We start from the raw sequence: 17973 nt of genomic DNA on the forward strand, positions 1-17973 counted from the left end.
GCTTCATCTCTCCAAACTGGAATTCAGATACTACACATCTTCAGATATATAAAACAAGTACCACATTTCTGCCATGCTCAGGGCAAACTACTGAAGCAGGTTTATCTTCACTGTCTAGGGCTCCCTGTGGAGGATACCCTCCCTCTTTTTGGAAGAGAACCATTCACTTTAGAAAATAAGTTCCAACTTTTTGAAAATTAAGGTGATTAAGAGAATATGTTCCTCCAGCCTAGCTCAGAAACAGGCTTCTCTCTTTCATGTGTTTCCTTATTTTTCAGCCTATAAAATGTTTCACTAGAGGAAGGGGGCACCATACAAACCCCTATTGAGTTATGATGCTACAGAGCAGAGAAAGCTAGCAAGATGAATCTACTTTTTTTTGTCAGAGTTCCAAGACACTGACAAAGTTGTGAGTTCCACAGCACTGTTGTGGCAGATTTTATACCAGCAGCAGCATTAATAACCAGCAGGAATTCAACGAAGCGTAGTTGAGAATGGATGTGCCATGCTAGCAAGGGCAATCAAGTAGCCCAGTGAGACACCATGTTCCAAGATTTTATACTCACAGACCTGCCTCCAAAGGCACACATCTAACTCCAAAGGCAACCAGTCAAAACATGTAAAATTTAAAATTTCACACTCTCTTTTTGGCATTTCCAAGAAGCTTATGACACCTGAAAATTTTAATCCACCATATGTTTCACTTGATACCTGAACTGCTCTTCAGTTCTTTCTCTCAGCATTCAAAGGGAGTCTCAGCTGATAAAAGATGCACCAGGAACACACGGTTCAGGCTGAAAGGGCTCATACAACCTGGGACAGATTCACTTCACTGAGCATTAATCCACTTTAATCCAATTGGATCACATACCAAACCAGCAAAATCCTTGAGGCTTTGACAGCACCAGTTCTGCTGATATTTAAAAGTTAACAAAATCAGTAGGTCCTGTGCTACTTGTATCTACACTGAGAACTCTGCTGATAATCTGTACAATGAGTTAATGAATATGAAGTAGAGACCACACACTGATAGCACTCTTTTTTTTCCCCCCAATGGGATGTAGAGCCCCAAAATCTTGTATCAGAATGCAAGTGCCGAAAGATAACCATGCTTCAATAACTCAGTCATTTCAAGAATATCAAAGTAGGAGAAAAATATAAGATGCAAAACATTCCATTTTGATACAAATTCCTCACTGCTTGAGAAAGCAAAGTCTCCCTAAATCTCTGAATGGCTCATGCAGGCACAGCAGATAAATGATCTGAGGTGGGAGATGACAATCTCTGAGACCAAGAGGATGGGAGAAAGATGCAGAGAGCTATAATGAAAGCTGTCAAGTGCACCATCTTGCTGTAGCACTGTCCTTATGAAAGATGTAAGAGCACTTGCAGATGTTAAATACTAAGAAGGAACAGCTTAACATCCAAGTGCAGCTCTCAGAGGGGATCCTACAGAGCAACAAGATTTTTAAAAGGTTGATGAAAACTAGAAGGAAACCAAAAGTAGAAAAAACACACCACAAACACAATTTAAAAGTATATAAAAACATATAGAAACCCTGTGTATACTCCTTCCACGAAGGCCCTGAAGGAAGAAACTGTGCTTACTCACCCCCATGACATTTGTCTCCAACAAACCAATGCTGTGACTGACACACTCTGCACTCAAATACAAGAGAAAACCAAGGCCTTGACCAGCTGCAGCCTTTCTGGAAGGATACCAGGGCTCCCAGGAAAGAGCTGATGTTAAATCTGTGCCTGGGATGGCTCCAGCCTGCCCATTTCCCTAGGTCTCCCATTCTCCTGGGCAAGAGCATGCTGATTCAGTCCAAGCCCTGCACAGCACAGTACAGGAAACATGTTTATCCCAGAAGATGCTGTAGTGACAAACTCAAAATAAATGAGGACTTCAGGATCAAAGGCATGATGTAAAATGTTAAAACACATTCTGTCTCAAGGTCACGCATACAAAAATTATTACGGATTCTGTAATAATAGAAGCAGTTGCTTCACTGAAATTAATTTATTTTGAGAATATCCCTTTTAATCCTCCATGCATTTTTTAGCACAAAAAGTTGAGTTTTATCACAACCTCCTTCATAAAACTTAATATTGTATGTCTAGTAATGTGGCTGTTTCAACAGTTCCTCATTGGAAATTCCCACATCTGTGAAACCTTGGCAACACTGTTAGTAAGTGACCTACACAAAGTTTATTAGAAAATTTTTACTGAATATCCTCTGTTTAATGTAAACAAGGCAGGAGGCAAAACAAGGAGTATATATTTTATATAATTACACTATTTTACAGGGCACAGAAAGCATTGAGGACATGGTTTGAAAACCCTGTATGATATGCAATATCAGATATGGATTTTCCATGTAGCCCCAGGTCTACTCCAGGACACTTTAATCTCACCAAGTCCTTCAGGTTAGTATTTCTTCTAGCAAGACAAAGAGCACTAATAAAATGTCACCTGTGAGATTGCACAGCAGGTTATGGTAGAAATTACCATGCATTTACAAAGCCATTCCATGATTATTTGTGCCCTGTAAAATGAAGTGTGGCAATCTTTACACTAATCATAGTGTAAGCAAGCTCGGGATTCTGGTCCTTTTATATATATATGTATATATATACATAGGTGATGTACAACCAGACTCAAGCTGTGCATCAAGTCACAGCTTTTATATTGCACAGACAAATATAGAGTAATAACATTACACAGACAGAATCTGAATACCAGGAATATTACAGTCATAGGAGAACCTAAGGACAAACTTGTTCTACCAGAGCTAGCACATGGCTTATTACAAAAATTTCTGAATCAGAGTCTAAATCAAATACATACTATAAATGAACAAAAAAAAAAAAACCAAAACAAACCAATGCTTCTATTTACACACATGTGCATCAGGATTAGAATGTGGTTTGGATCTGCTTTTTGAAATAAAAAATTATTCTAGTATCCCATCTCAAGTATTTCAATCTAATACCCGTGGCCCCATCTCTAAGGTGATGAGCACTTGTCTTTCCCACTGACATCGGGAGGATCTGCACAAGCCATGAACTCTCTAGGCCAAGTATCTTCTCTGATGGCCCTCTCTGGGTAATAAATAACCACATACAAACACATGCACACAGAAACAAAATGGGCTCCTCATGACATGCATAGATCAAAAAGGTGAAAACATGGACCTGAACTAACTTCTAATCATTAAAAAAGTGCATGAAAAATATCACCACAAAAAAAAATTAAATGAGTTCCATCTCTTAAGAAAGATTAAAGCACTTTTACAAAAATAAAGGTCATCGTCATCAGTATGGTAATAAGGGTTTGTAGGCAGCACGCACAAAAGCAGTTTAGGCTAAAGCAACTTTAAGGATGGCTTCACTTGTGTGAGGATGGATCCAGGTCTTATAAATTTATCAACTAATTAACATGTGGTTTGAAAGAGAACATCACCAATGTCACTGGAGACTGAACAATCATAGCCTGAATTTAAGAGTGATCATAGTTCTATCTACTTATTTTTGCCATGGACAAGCTTAAGGAGCTGTGTTTGCAGCTCTGCAGTGCTTTGCATCAGCACACCACAGAGGCTGCAGCCTTTCAGGGTAAGTTCAGCTACCAGTGAAAACAGCCAAACAAAGGAAGTGATGTTAATGCTTTCATTTGAGATCAGGCAACTCTTGAATGGCTTTATCAATTCGTATATTACTTGGAATGCTCTTGCAAGTTTTGTTTAACATTTCACTCACTTTCCTTTACAGTAGTATTATCACTTCCAGTTTCCACTGAAACTGGGACATTACAAGTATTTTGGATCACATACTTTAAAAAAAAATAAATAGATGATTTGAGGAAAAAGTAATTAGGATCAAGCAAAACCAACAAAGACCCCAATTCAGAAAAGCATCAGCATTTCTGCTCAACTGCTTAACTTTGTTCATGTAAAAGATTGTGATTTAAGGAAAAAATACTTGAAATTAAGTTTATGTTTAACTATTTTGCTGAATTGGAACCTTCTAAATAACAAATGTATGTATTAAACATCACTCTGCATAGAGATCAACATGTTATAAACTATGTGTCAGGTATTAAGTAAGGTCCTAATGTGGACTGTCTGCAATGCAGATCACTAAAAATTATTTGCTATATTCAAGGTATGTTTCTCAAGAAGAAAATGAAATGCAATTTTTTCAAATTTTGTCCTACTATACTACTTGGACCTGAAAACGCTTTAGAGCTAAATGCAGAAAAAAAAACCCAAAAAACAGGTGAAGAAATAAAGCATGCTTTTGTTTGCCAGAGAAATGCAACAGTTTTTACAAAAGTGTCCCAGTACAGGGAGCCACCGAATACAGATTTTACCTACCAAAACGTTTCCCCAGTTCCAGAACTGCTTTCTCCAGCTGATCCTGGAAGCTTTTACAGCAGGATGCTCTTCACTGGTGACAAGAATAAATTTAGCCCATTAACTGTGACAGTGCTCTAATTAACCTGCTAACTTAGAAGGTCTCTTAATATCCAGCTTCCATAAATATTAAAAAACAAGACCTCAAAGGCATAGATAAAGAGCAGAATCTGATTCTAGGTACAGTCATGTAAATCCAGAGCAATTCTAGCAACTGAATAAATTAGTCCATGTTTGCATATGAGCAATGACATCTGAAATGGGCATTAGCTGTGCCAACAGGGGGCAGGAAAGACAAACGAGGAAAGATAATGTAAACAGAAGGAACTGAGCTCTACCTGGCCTTGTTCAAAGGAGGGGAAAGGGGTCCCACCCGCGAGTGTGGGGAGCAGGACAGGTCACTGGGCGTGACTGCAAAGTCCAGACAGGCTGCTGGCTGTGAGGAGCCTCTGGAGGGCAGAAGCAAAGCACCCTGAAGTGGCCTCTGCTTGCAATGCCAGTGCCTGCCCTGGCTGATGGCATTCACATGGAAAGGGAGTCACTGAGAGGCATTCCTGCATCCCAGCACTGTGAAAAGCAGTGCAAATTTTGGTCCTAAATAAGTTATCAATGCTTTAACTGAGTTGGCATCACTGTGATGGTTAGATAAGCAATAAAAATGTCTCTCAAAATAACAAAATGTTTATGCTGCCAATTTTCAAGGCACAAAGGATTCTTAAACCAATTCAGACCAATACCAATTTAAAAGAAATTAAAAATACTGTTTCAGCAACAACTACTGATGACCTATAATTAACCTATAATATAAAGATGACATAAGTCAAACAACTAGAGCTCCCATGTAAAAAGCTAAAGCTAATCTAGTTACATGGATGACCTGGAGACCAATCACTTGGAATGACAGAGACAAACATGCTACAAACATGTACACTTCAGATATATTTGTTATGGATGTGATGCCGAATCAGGATTAATTTCTTTAGTATTGATTTTAGACTGATAGATTTCTTGGAGTAAACCAATGAGGAATCAAGCTTAGAGCTGTACTTAAGATCTACCAAAAGCAAAATGATCCCTCATTAACATATCCTGTTGTATATGGATTGGTGGATTTTTTTGAGCTTCTTAATTTCTAATAACGTACGTTGCAAGTATAGGTATATTTTTCTTTCATATATCTAACTGAAAAGAAAAGGTATTAAGACATAAAAATGTTATAAAATTAATTTGCTTTTTTAAAAGTAATATGGTCACAAAGAGCAAATTGGTGCATGTGAGCCCCAGAACACACAAGAGCCCAAACTCTCTAAACATTGTCATCAGAATAACCAAGGTCTGATGGCTGTGGTTCTTCATGCAGCTTTTGCAGCTCTTCTCACAGGGTCTAGAAATGCTGTGTACTGGTTTCTCCCCAAATGCCTTTGCTCATATTCCAAGTCCATTTGCAATCTCAACATCTGGTGAAAGCAACTTGTCTTCCCAACACCCCCTGCCGCTGCCGGGAGGCACCACCTTGTCTCTGGCTGTTGTCCGCGGCCCTCCGGGGGTGGCTGGGCCGGGCTGCTCAGGGCGTGGCTGAGGTGTGGTACTTGACAAAGGCGATCGCCGCCAGCTCCTTGCAGAACTCTTCCAGCACAATCACGCCCTCTAGTAACGTCATGTGGTCAATGCTGGGACAGGAAGAGAATTGCAGGGAATCAGGATTGGCACACAAACCCAGCCACGCGTCTCGGAGAACGAGCAATGTGTTTACTCACATGGGCCCTTCTGGCTCCAAGCCCAGCAGGCGTTTTCTGACCAGCAGAAGTTTGGGAGTGAAATCTGGGATGCGCTGGATTCTAACCATGAGGTCCCCGACCACCTGTAAAGCCCAGGCCATCAACACACAAAGTTAACACCTCTGCAGAGTGCCTGGCAGCAAGGTTCAATGGCAGCTTCAGTGCCCACTTCAGCACCCTCACAGGCTCACAGAACAACCTGCAGAGAGCCTGCTCTGCCCAAGAGGGTGAGTGAGTGCAGAAAATAAAGAAATACAAAAGCCTTACTTGCTCTTGTCACAAATGGCATTACTTATTCTAATTACATCAATGGCTAATTTGTCTTTCTAAATGTTGACACAGGCAATCAACCAGTGAATTCGTGGGCCTAGGGAAAGCACATGGGGAGAGAGTGAAGGCTGTATTTTGGAACGGAGAGGGCTGCTGGGGAGAAAGGGAACCAAGCCCTCTGTTACTATTGGCAAGCATCATTATCAGGCTCCTGACCAGCTCTGTAACAGCTGGTGTGGGGGGTAAGCAAGGGATTCTGACTGAGGACCCTGCAGTGTGACAGGCACCCAGCCAGCACTTCTAGGATGCAAGTCTGGCAGGAAGAGATGGAATTGGACAAGAAAGGGACTTTTGATAAATCCAGGTCTTAATTGTCAAGAACACCCTTCATCAGAAAAAAAAAAGAGTATGAGCAGAGATACCCATGTAGGCCCAATCTTGATTCAAAATCAGCTTCCAATGACAAACATTTACCAACATAAAATACCCAGCAACTACTATAACTAATGACAAAGTTATTAAACATATTACTGCTGTACAGCCATGTGTAATTATTGCTGTGTTTACTCACCCTGACAATCACAGAGAAGAGAGACTTGCAGCCAGAGGCGAGGTTGACGTAAGGATCCAAAAGGTATTCGTGTATATGAGGATGGGGAAAGAGGGACAGTTTGGACAACACTGACGTAACTTGTAAATTTACATCATAGGGCTGCAAAAAGAGGGAAAACACACTGCTTAGTTATTTTCATGCTGGCTTCTTTTTATCCACCTCATGTTTATTTAACTACCAGAACTTTTTCCACAGGGTTATGAATAAATAAGGATAAAAAGTTAGATTAGAAGACAGGCCCAACCTCTGCTTTTCACAACAGCAGTGCTGTGACTATGACAGTCGGGCATTAGATGTTATTATCTGCATCGCTGCTACAACCGCTTAAAGCTTTTGCACACTTGTTTATTGCAGGGCAAGTCCTCTTCCTGTAAAACATTTCTTCAGCTAAAGAAATAGCACAGAATCAGCCTAGATTAAACATCTGCTTCTCCTGGGAACATGTAAAGTATTTGAGCTCAGGAAATTGCCAGAGACCAATCCATGTTTACAGCTAATACGTTATTTCTCTTCTACTTTATTTTTTTCTGGGGAAGAACCACTGCAGAAGGCCTGGCCATCTTGTGGCAGCAACCTATGGGAGATGGGACCAGTCCTGGGCTGGGAAAGCAGCAGGAAATTCTGAGCTTCTTGTTTACCTCCCTTCCCCAAATCAATCAAATGGGAGAGGCAACACTGTCAGATGCTGGAAAATGCTTATCAGTCATAAGGAATAAAACAGTACCTAAATTTCCAGGAAATAAAAGGCGCCTAGCTTAAAGGATTTGACCATTCTAGTAAGAAACTTATTTCCATAAAAGCAAGAATGTTCACCATGGCTTATTTATGTTTCAAAACTTTTCTTTTGTCTTTGGTTTTGTCATCTCAGTGAAAACAAGCTGACATTTTAATTCAGTCCAGAATTTGCAAACTAGTAGAACCTCCTTTCATTTTCTCAATGGCACAACAGACTAAGTTGACAAGACAAGGACAGACATTCCTTCGGTACATCTCTGTGTCAATCAATCTTGTTGATCTAAGTGGATTACAGGGCCCTCATTTAATCTCTGACTGCATATTGGCAGTAATACCCTCACTGGCATCATCACACCTGGAAGAGGATTCAATGACCTCAAATTCTCATCTTTATGCTTTCAAGTTAGCATCGCGCTGAAGAATAAGAGAATAGATTCTTCCCCTTTTCAGATCTTAGAGATTTGGATGAATTCAGCCTCAGATTAAGACAGATACATTTAGCCATGTCTACATGTCTAAGCTCTCATTAGCTGACTCACCAGAGATCTGACACTTCATACACCTGCCCACACACAAACATCTCCTGCTATCTCAGATGCTCCCAAGTATCTGCTGGTCTCTCGATGGTTCCACAGAGGGTGGATCCTGCCAGATCTGTGTTGTAACCACAAACCTCTGGGAGTATCTTGGACACCACAAAAATGGCAACAGATACCTGAGCTCAGGCACCTGAGTGGAGCTTTCAGTCCACAGAGTCGAGGAAGCTGAGTGATTCACTTTGCTCTGAAAGAGACACCTACTTGCCTTTCAGCCTAAGAGCCCCAGGGACTACTGGGGCTGCTCTGACAAAATTTCCACTGACTACATGTGCCCACATAAGTAATATTTAGGTATCTTATTCTTGAATTTGTTACCACACACTACTGCATTGCAAAGTTGCCTCATCTTTGGATAAATCTTTGGAAATGAAAGCACTTATTTCTTCCAGTCAGTGGCAGTTATTTCTGTACTTGGCACTCCAGCAATAGATTCATCCCAATCTCCTAACAAATGAAGCTTTCAGCCCCTGGACCACAGATGTTACAGGTAAAAAAGATCACTACATTTTGAGTTATTATTGCAGAGTTACTATGCAGAGAGAGACAAAAATTCCTTCCATAAATCTACTCACTGCCTACTAGCTGAACTATAGGAGAAGGTCTTTAGAGCTGCTTGAGTCAGCCAATTCATTAGGAAGCTTTGAAGGTATGAGCATTATCTGGTGTTCACAAGAGGAGAAGGAAACAAAGGAGTAACACGTGCTGCATTGTTCTGACAGATTGCTGTTGTGATTCCAACTAATTGAGAGCATTAAAGAAAGCCGCTTCTTCACACAGAGCTTTTATTTCTGTCCATATGTCAGCAGACTCAGTTAAATGGCCCCATATCAGATAAAGTCTAAAAAAATTCCCTGTAGCTAAAAAGATTAAACCCAGGAAATTTTGTAGTTCAGGAAATTAAAAAAAAAATCTTAGGGCACAGTCAGTTCTACTGCTGTAGAACTGCAATAGCAGGAGGAAGAAGGTAGTGTCTAGTACATGAGGTCTTTGAAACAAGTTACTTCACTTGTGTGCCTGAGCTTCTGTCAGAAATGAGGTTAGTGAGAGCTAACACCTCTGCAAAGCTTTCTGGTATCACAGATTCATATCAGAGTGTTCCCATGAACACTCACAGAGCTGACCCAGAGGCGACTCCTGGCTTCCTGCACATGTTCTCTGTGCATTTGTATGTGCAAATGGCTCTTGTCAGGCTTATGACCAGGAAATGGCACATTACACAATAATATGGCACTATAATAGACAGTGATCGGAATTCACAGGACCTGATGGTGATCAGCTCTTTAAAAGTGATGAAAGTATCAGAAATGGAATTCTTAACTTGTTTTTTCTTACCTGATCAAGAATCCTCCCCATTCTTTCAAACAGAACTTTCAAGAAGTGTCCTTCAAAAAATGACGCTTCTAAATTGCACTTTTCCAAAGATCTGGGAGATCCAGGCCACTCCCACCGTAAGCAAATGACACAATAATCCCGGAACTACAAAAAAGCAGTGAGAAAAACACACTTCAATTTCCATGGAAACCGTTTCATTTCCTTTGATAGTCCATACACCTGAAAACCATAATCTGTAGCTAAATGATACATCTAAGCTCTAAAAGATCAGTCATTCTAAAGTAAACACTATCAGTAAAACCACTATCAGCAGGCACCTCATCTTTCTGGGGATATTCCTGCCACTAGAGTAGTTTGAGAAGCAGTGAGTGGAGAACAGAGCTCCCAAAAACCAGCTGGGGCCAAAACACAAAGCAACACCAGCAATACACAACCTAATCAGAGTTCTTTGTAAGCAGGGATTGCATTCTTAACCATCTTCTTGAGGGTAGATTTCCACACTTCTACTGCATTATGTGTAGCTGATCTTGCTATTGAAACCATTCTGCTCCCTAATTCCCAGGACAGGAAAGGCACGTGTACATGCAGAACGTACAAACTATAAGTATTTCAGGGCTTCCTCTTCCCTCTCTTTGTTTCCTAACACTACTGGCAGTCTTTCTCTACCTTGTCCCATATTTGCTTTGTACTGCCTGATGCCTCACTTACAAGGAATTACACCTTGAAAGGTGCACAAGTTGAAACAGAAAATAAAGAACGCAGGAAAAAATGGAAGTAAAAGAATCAGAAAACAGACTCAAAAATTCTGCATTGATTGTAGCTTACCTACTACTGCAGGCTTCCAGGAATAACAATAAGGAAGCAGAACAGCTATTTGGATGTAATAACAGCAACAGGCAGGGCTACTCTTAGGGGGGAAATATTTTAACAGCAGCCATATCATCATCAGGAAGTGACAGAAACCAATTCCGCTCTCTAATAACTCCCAGTACACTCTTTTTCCCAAGACATGAATGAAAGACGAAGATAAGTAGTTTCTGGCATCCAAGAATACAACAGAGGGGAATTTTACATCAACCTTTGTTTCCTTATTCTCTACTTTCTATTCCCTTTCTTTTCAGGAGAGACTACAAATGAAGGAATATAAATACAGAAATCCAAATGTCCTATCTTTAGCAGCTGATAACATAATTTCAAGGTTATGGAATTTTTGAATTACCTACTAAATATAGCTCTCAGTTACTCTGTTCCTTTGCATAAATTTTTCTATTTGAGAAGATTCATAAGGTTTCAATAAGAAAGCCGCAAACAGTGACTCTCCTCTGACCAAGGAAACTATGTTTGTAAAAGCAAAACTTGCATTTACTTCTAAACAGTAAATCATAAAGCTTTCCCTGCCTACCCCACCTCCCAACTTCAAACCTGAATGCCTTAGGCTGTGCCTTCCCTGAGATGAGCCTTTATTTGCAAAGTCCCAGATTGCATAACTCCTATGCAGCATTTTAATTTCTCTTTAGTTCTTTCAAACAGCTTGGCAGGCAATTCTCCAAGAGAATGCAGATAAATGCAGAAGCAAATTAAGAATCTCTCTGCAGTTCAGGTTTTCTCTTGCTGTATTTGTTGTATGAATATTAATGCATTTAATGTCATCCATTATTCCCACTAGTGCAATATAAGGTGAATTCATCATCAAAAGATCTCCAAAGGTAAGTTTTCATTAAAAATGAAAATTGAATTTTCCCATCTTCCATTACCAACAGATGCATTTAATAGGACTATTTACAGAACCATTTGTATATTCTCACCAGCATTTCAAATTCTCAAGGAGTAAGGAAGAGTTCACTGACTTACTTGTCTGTGGGCATCTCTGAGGTAAGTATCATAACCTGTACCCTCCACATGGTATGATGACTTTGCTTCATCAGGTACAAGACAGAGAAAACTGAAGAGAAAAAAAGTACATTGATGACTATATTGCACAGAGCACCAGATCAATACTTTCTCATCATCTGCAGCAGTGTACACACAATGCTGAATTGTCTGGCCAATTAATCCACACACTCTACCATAACTTTATGTGAAGAACAGAGAACACAACATCTATTTAAGCCTACCTATTCCAACTACTATAGGTCATAACAAAGTATATACTTGAGAAGTTTTGTATCTGGCATGAGAGGTAAAGTCATCAGTGGAAGCATTTTCTGAGAATCAGCAGACAGAATGGAGATTAAAGGGAATATTCATAAATAGGTCAAGTATTTGCTAAAGGTCAGACTCCATGTTACTAGAACTAAAAAATAATATACTTGGGAATAAATGAGTCAAAAGAGGAATTACAGTCAAAATTTTTCTTAAACTACTTCATAGGTAGTTTCATTTACCAGTCTGATGTGGCAAAAAATGAACATCTAAGACACATCAGGAGTATTTATATATAAATGTCCCTGTTACAACTATAATTGCCTTTAACAGTTGTGTAGTCAAATACTCTGTCCTTATTACTTCACCAATGTCTGACGTAAAATGCATCAGGAAATTCTGAATAATATTACTTACATTAAAAAAAATAAAAATTAAACCCATTGAAATTTTGGGAGAGAAAATAAAACCCAGTCTTTGGACCTTGATTCCAAATTTCAGCCTTCACTATACCCCAAGAACTGCTGGACGCTCCTGTAGAATTTATATGCAGAAATATGTAGTAGCTGACTTGTCGTGTGGAGTTCATCTTATCTCAAAAAATACAAATTTGCAGGACACTGCAAAGCAGAAAACATTTCTACTCCCTGATGCAAGTTACATGAGGTGAATTCAGGGAAATGTTCTTTGTGTCTTTGCTCCAAACCATGTCCACCATAAACTATAAACAGCAATACTGGGGGAAAGAGGCCAAGAAGTGATGATGTCACTGTGTCCTGGCTGTCCCTGGGCTCTTTGCTTCCTTTGGCTAACACCTTTGATTATTTCTGGGCAGGCAGATAGGTCAGCACTGACACACCAGTGCTGCTCTGCTACCAAGTATTGACAGAGCAAACAGCCCTCGTCCTAATATTAGTTCCTAAGAGAATTACCATCACTAAGTTGCTTAGAGCAGAGCTTGTCCTCTTTGTGATATCCAATTTGCAGTGAGTCTGACAGGCACTGAGGTATGCCACGGGTGACACAGGTGCCCTCTGACTTTCAGGGAACAGAAGGTTATCTCTAGCATGGCAATTATTTCCTTTTATGTATGTGTTTATGGAACTTTGAAGTTCTAAGGAAATTTGAGGGGTTTTTTTCCCCTGAAAGGTTTATGGTAAGACTCCCCAGACTTGTTCAGGAAGGTCAAGTCCTGTAACAGCATTTTAAGTACAGCAAATATTTCTGCAAAAAGCAACTTTTATAATTGTGAATTCTGAGTATTCAACCATTAGCTGCAAAGTTCTTCTATTTTTCTCATTTATGTTGAATTAATGCAAGCTGTAATCTTTTAGAAGTAGCTTTCTGATAAAATGCCACAATTTCCTTCTGTGGAGTCATTTTCCCAGCTGGCACAGAATAACATCCATTACAGAGTACACATTTAATTTGCACAGTGTGTGCAGACACCCACACATTCAGACATTTCCTCAAGTCTTTGTTTCAACTCACCTATTTACAATTTTATGAACTTCAGTCTTCCCATCATTTTTTGGATGTTCTGGACTGACAGGTGGAGAAGCACTGAGCCACTCCTGAGCTGACAATGTGTTATCTGGAGACAGATCAGTAAATAATGGATCTTCCTCCAGATCTCTGTGAAATTACATCAGAGAAAAACATAATCATCCACAGAATGTTATGGAAGGCAGCAAAATCTCTGGGTCACAAGGCAGGCGGTTTTTCCTCTCCAAACAATGAGGATGTTTTCCAGAACATAACAATATCCACAATGTATTACATAATTAATATGCAGAAATACCAACCTTTGCAAATACCCAACAATGTGAACAACAGATGAGACATTTTTGACTTGGACAAAATTACTGCATCAAGTCACTTAAAACTTCTTAGCCACATTCTTCACATTAGAGAGTTCTATTCCAGGACATATTTAAATTATTCTAGATGACTAAAATGGTTTGTGTGGCCAGTCCTTACTGCTCATTCACTAAAACACTGAGTTATAAGAGTTACCCAGCAAATACATTTTATGTAGTAACTCAGTATTGTATTTATTTATTTTATGTAGTGCCTCAGAAATGTTCTTCCATCAAAAATTACTAGGAACATAAATGTAAGCAAAACACTGAAGTTATTGACTGCAAGAACATTCTCACTGATTGCAATAAAATATGCATAGATTTAAACTTGGTAGATGCATAAATAAATTGAGACACGAAGACCTCTGAGTGTCTATTGTTCTGTAAAGAGGCTTGTGGTAATTTTAGATTTTCTGTTCCTGTTCTAAGAGTTTCCATAAGTTGCTGATGTAGGAATTTCTGCATCACTTTATGGATATGGATTAATACATAGAGCACTCAAGTGCTCTCCAGGCTCACTTTTCTTTCAATTACTGGAAAAAAACAAGTTTTGTTCTAAAAATAAGGATCCAAGTTACTTGTTGTGAAAACTTCTCTTAAAAATGAAACTTACACTGCTCCAGCAATTTGTCCATTCTCTACCACATCTTTATCTTCTTGACAGGGAGGCTTGTATTCCATGTAGTTTCTTTCTTCCAAATTTCTCAGAACCAAATTATAAAGAATGTGCTCATTGGGTTTTTGCAAAAGGTGCTCAAACATTCGTAAAGTCATTATGCTGATCTGCAACAGAAAGAGTAAAAACTCAATAAACTGATGCACTGCTGCCCTGTGCTTTTTGCCTTTTATCTGCTTTGTCCATCCTAGAAAACTGCAATCACTTATTGACATTATGGAAGGAAAAAAATTATGGAAATTATGATGCTACATATGGTATAAACATGGATGAAGAGTACACATACATTTGAAAATCACTATGGGAATGCTTTTTTTTTTTTTCCTGTAAAATAACCTGTTCTGAAATCTGTCAGAATAACAATGCAAAGAACATGCAGAGAACTCAGAATTTAGCTTTCTGTTCTACAGTTAGATCCATGCTGGAAGATGATTATCATTGTGCAAATGAGACTCACAACAGGACCTAAAGTTAGTAATAAATACCCAGAAAAAAAGAAAGTAATACTGGGATATTGTGACAAGATCTATAGGCTAAGAATTTTACATGGAGATATTATGTAGGCTTTTAAAGGAACATGAACTTTAAGCAATACAAAGACAATTTTTCAAGACTGCTTGAGAGTGCTTAGCTTTGCAAACATAGCTGATTTACAGAGATAATTCATTCTGACAGGGTAAGAAGGTAGGCATACTGAAAAACTGGGTATGAGAAAGCACAGATTTGTATTTCAGGCAACCTTGTTTTTTTTTGAAAAAGTAGAGGGCTGAGGTTGTTTCATGGAAAAAATGAAGCAAGCAGCTTCTGAGGAGGGATTTTACTGAAGTAAATTGTTTTAATGATGCTTAGTGTATGCAAAGAGCTTAAAGTTATCACATCATCTTTTAACTGGCATTGCATATATCTTCCAACCACACTTAGTTCATATAAACTCCAAGTTTTTATCTATATCTCATATGATAATAAGACAGAATTGACACAACATGGAAAATAACAGCAACAAATTAAAATGCAATTACAAAAACTCGGTTCACTTTATCTTCCAGACAAGCAAGTCTAACTGGATATGCATAGTGGGCACACAAATTCACCAAAAAATCTAGCAAAAAAAAAAAAAAAAAAAAAAAAAAAGGAAATATCCCTAGGTGGAGAAAACAGCTTGACTTCATTTTCTAAAGGGAATTTGTAGGGCCAGGACCCAGAATTCCCTTTCTTGGAAAAAAATGTTACTGGACACAAACAAGAGAACTCCTTACAACAGTGTGTTTACAGCCTCTCCACACTCCAGAACTGGCCAGCAGACATCCTGTGTCAGACCAGCCCTCACCTCATCAGAAATGTGATCACAGTGCTCGATCAGCCTGTGCCGCAATGGATGCCTGTTGATGTCTGTCAGGGTTTCTGGCTCCCTGTGCTCTCCAAGGATAAAATACACCAGCTCCTGCAGCAGGACATCCGAAGTCACCTGACGAACAATGCGGTGCAGCAGTGCTGTTGATGTGAGGATTCCAATCTCTGAACTGAATGAAACATTTTCATATCAGATAGGGAGAGGATTTCCACTCCCCAAAAATCAGCTTGATTCAGATTCTGTTCTGCTGTGTCTTGTAGGATGCTACTCACGTTTGCATCAGCTGAGGTTCCATAACATCAATGAAGAATCGTTCCCGCACAGCTTTTGCCATAGCAACAGCAGTCGTCTGAAACAAAAGTACAAAATGGTGTGTCTCAAACTCAGAAGCTTGGAAACAACTGGAACTACTTATTTCCTAAATATATTTGTATCATCAGAACACATTTCAAACCTTTTGTGCTTCTTTGATGAGTTGATCACAGTAGTCAAACCAAGAAAGAAATGAAATCAATGCTCTTTTCCCTGGAAAAGCAGATGCATCTTCTTTGTGGCTGTAGGAATCCAAACTAGAGCGCACAGAGAAAAGAAATTTATTTAGTCTACAAGTAGTTGAAGAATCTTGGACTCCATTCTTATTGAACCTAACAGAATAATTAACAACCTACTTGTAATGAAAGGAACATTAAAAAAGCTTTTCTGCTGGACTCTATGGATGTGGCAGTGCCATCACAACACAGGTACTCAGTGCATGCTAAAGGAAACACAGAATGTGCAGCACAGGAATGCTGGTTAAGTGTTTCTGGAGTCAGAAGGGAAAACTGATCACCAAGTCTGCTCTCCCAGAATACACAGACTACAGAAAATGAATCAGTAACTCCTGCAGTCACAGAACCATAAAATGAAGGCAATTGGTCTCCTCTACTCTGTAAGTGACCTCAGGCAAGTCAACCGAAACCACAGTGTATACCTGAACTAGAGTGTATCTTTTGGAAAGAAACATCTATCTCAATTTAAGGGCTGTAAGGAATAACAAATGCACCACTTTCTCTGATAAAAAACTACACTGTTTATTTATCCCACCTTTTAAAGTTGTGGGTTTTCCCCCTCTAATTTCAAACTCCAACCACCAAGAAATTTTGTTAGGCATTTTGCAAATACCTGCTTTTGTCTCAGTACTAACAGATCAGGAGTAATTCATAATAATGAAGGCAGAGTGGGGAAGATTTATGTTTTAAGAATCTAAATTACAGTTAGGATAACAGGCATGTATCTTTTGCTTCATGCTGATGACTTATGCAGCAACTCTTTCCTTCTTCTTTTTTCTGCAAAAATTTTGCAACAACAGTCTGTTAACAAATAGACCCTTCCTGCCCCTCACAGCAGCTTACAATGCCCACTGTGTACAGTGAGAAGTTTATGCTTCCTAAATCCTTAATATCTGCATGAGAATATTAATCCACACCTGATACTACAGTGACATCACTAGAAACTGCTGATGTAACCCGGTATAATTCCTCAGGCCCCCCCTGAGGAATGTATGCCAGGGCAGACCTGGCCCCATGTCAGAAACCTCAGGTACTCTGGACACCTAAAGTGCACCACTGTGCTACAGCTCTGCCTCAGCTCTGCCCTTGAGGCTTCAGCCTGTGTGTGGAAGAATACTTTATACACATTATCCACCTATCAAATTAGTTTTAGGGAAAGGTGAAAAGTCACTTTGAGTATTAAATACAAAAATAAAATTCTTACCCCCAGTTAATTGCCTCCACTGTTTCAATGTCTAAGGGATCCAGTGACTGAGGCAAGGCTTTGTAGAGGGTGGCCAGCCTGTCTGTCAACAATTCACATAAACAAGTGCTTTGAGTCAGGCACTTGGCAGCTGCTGGTTCTGGCAAACTCACCAAAAGCATCAGACCTTCACAGGCCTTCACTGCTATCCGGCCGTCCTGGCAGAAGAGCATGGAAGAATTAATCAGAGGGTGAATGAAGGCCACTGGAAATCAAGAAGCAAACACCTTCCACATAAAACCTCTCCATTCCCCACAGCGACTGAATACATTTATTTTTGTTGCATTCTCAGTCATTATCTCCAGTGAATTTGGATGCTACAAAATAAAGATTCTCACCTGATTTTGTGTAAAATTCAAGAATGCCAGCTGCAACCTTCCAGCTGACAGAGCTAGAGCTGTAGGTC

General features: G+C 39.4%; 1 protein-coding gene across 2 annotated transcripts in view; it reads right to left on the reverse strand.

The window, feature by feature from the left end:
• Positions 1 to 2008: 2008 nt before the first annotated feature.
• The window catches only part of FHIP2A (FHF complex subunit HOOK interacting protein 2A), a 32164-nt gene continuing 16199 nt past the window's right edge, over positions 2009 to 17973 (reverse strand). For both annotated transcript variants that reach the window (XM_041461477.1, XM_041461478.1), the window contains 11 exons: positions 17529 to 17725; positions 16231 to 16345; positions 16049 to 16125; positions 15753 to 15945; positions 14363 to 14532; positions 13379 to 13522; positions 11597 to 11687; positions 9746 to 9889; positions 7038 to 7178; positions 6176 to 6279; positions 2009 to 6088 (listed from right to left, as the gene is read on the reverse strand). In XM_041461477.1, the coding sequence (XP_041317411.1) occupies positions 5983 to 6088; positions 6176 to 6279; positions 7038 to 7178; positions 9746 to 9889; positions 11597 to 11687; positions 13379 to 13522; positions 14363 to 14532; positions 15753 to 15945; positions 16049 to 16125; positions 16231 to 16345; positions 17529 to 17725 (1482 nt within the window). In that variant the 3' untranslated portion in view covers positions 2009 to 5982. The remainder of the gene's footprint in view (positions 6089 to 6175; positions 6280 to 7037; positions 7179 to 9745; positions 9890 to 11596; positions 11688 to 13378; positions 13523 to 14362; positions 14533 to 15752; positions 15946 to 16048; positions 16126 to 16230; positions 16346 to 17528; positions 17726 to 17973) is intronic.

This window comes from Pyrgilauda ruficollis, unplaced genomic scaffold (genome assembly GCF_017590135.1).
Source record: "Pyrgilauda ruficollis isolate IOZ18807 unplaced genomic scaffold, ASM1759013v1 scaffold15, whole genome shotgun sequence".
Lineage (NCBI taxonomy): Eukaryota > Metazoa > Chordata > Aves > Passeriformes > Passeridae > Pyrgilauda > Pyrgilauda ruficollis.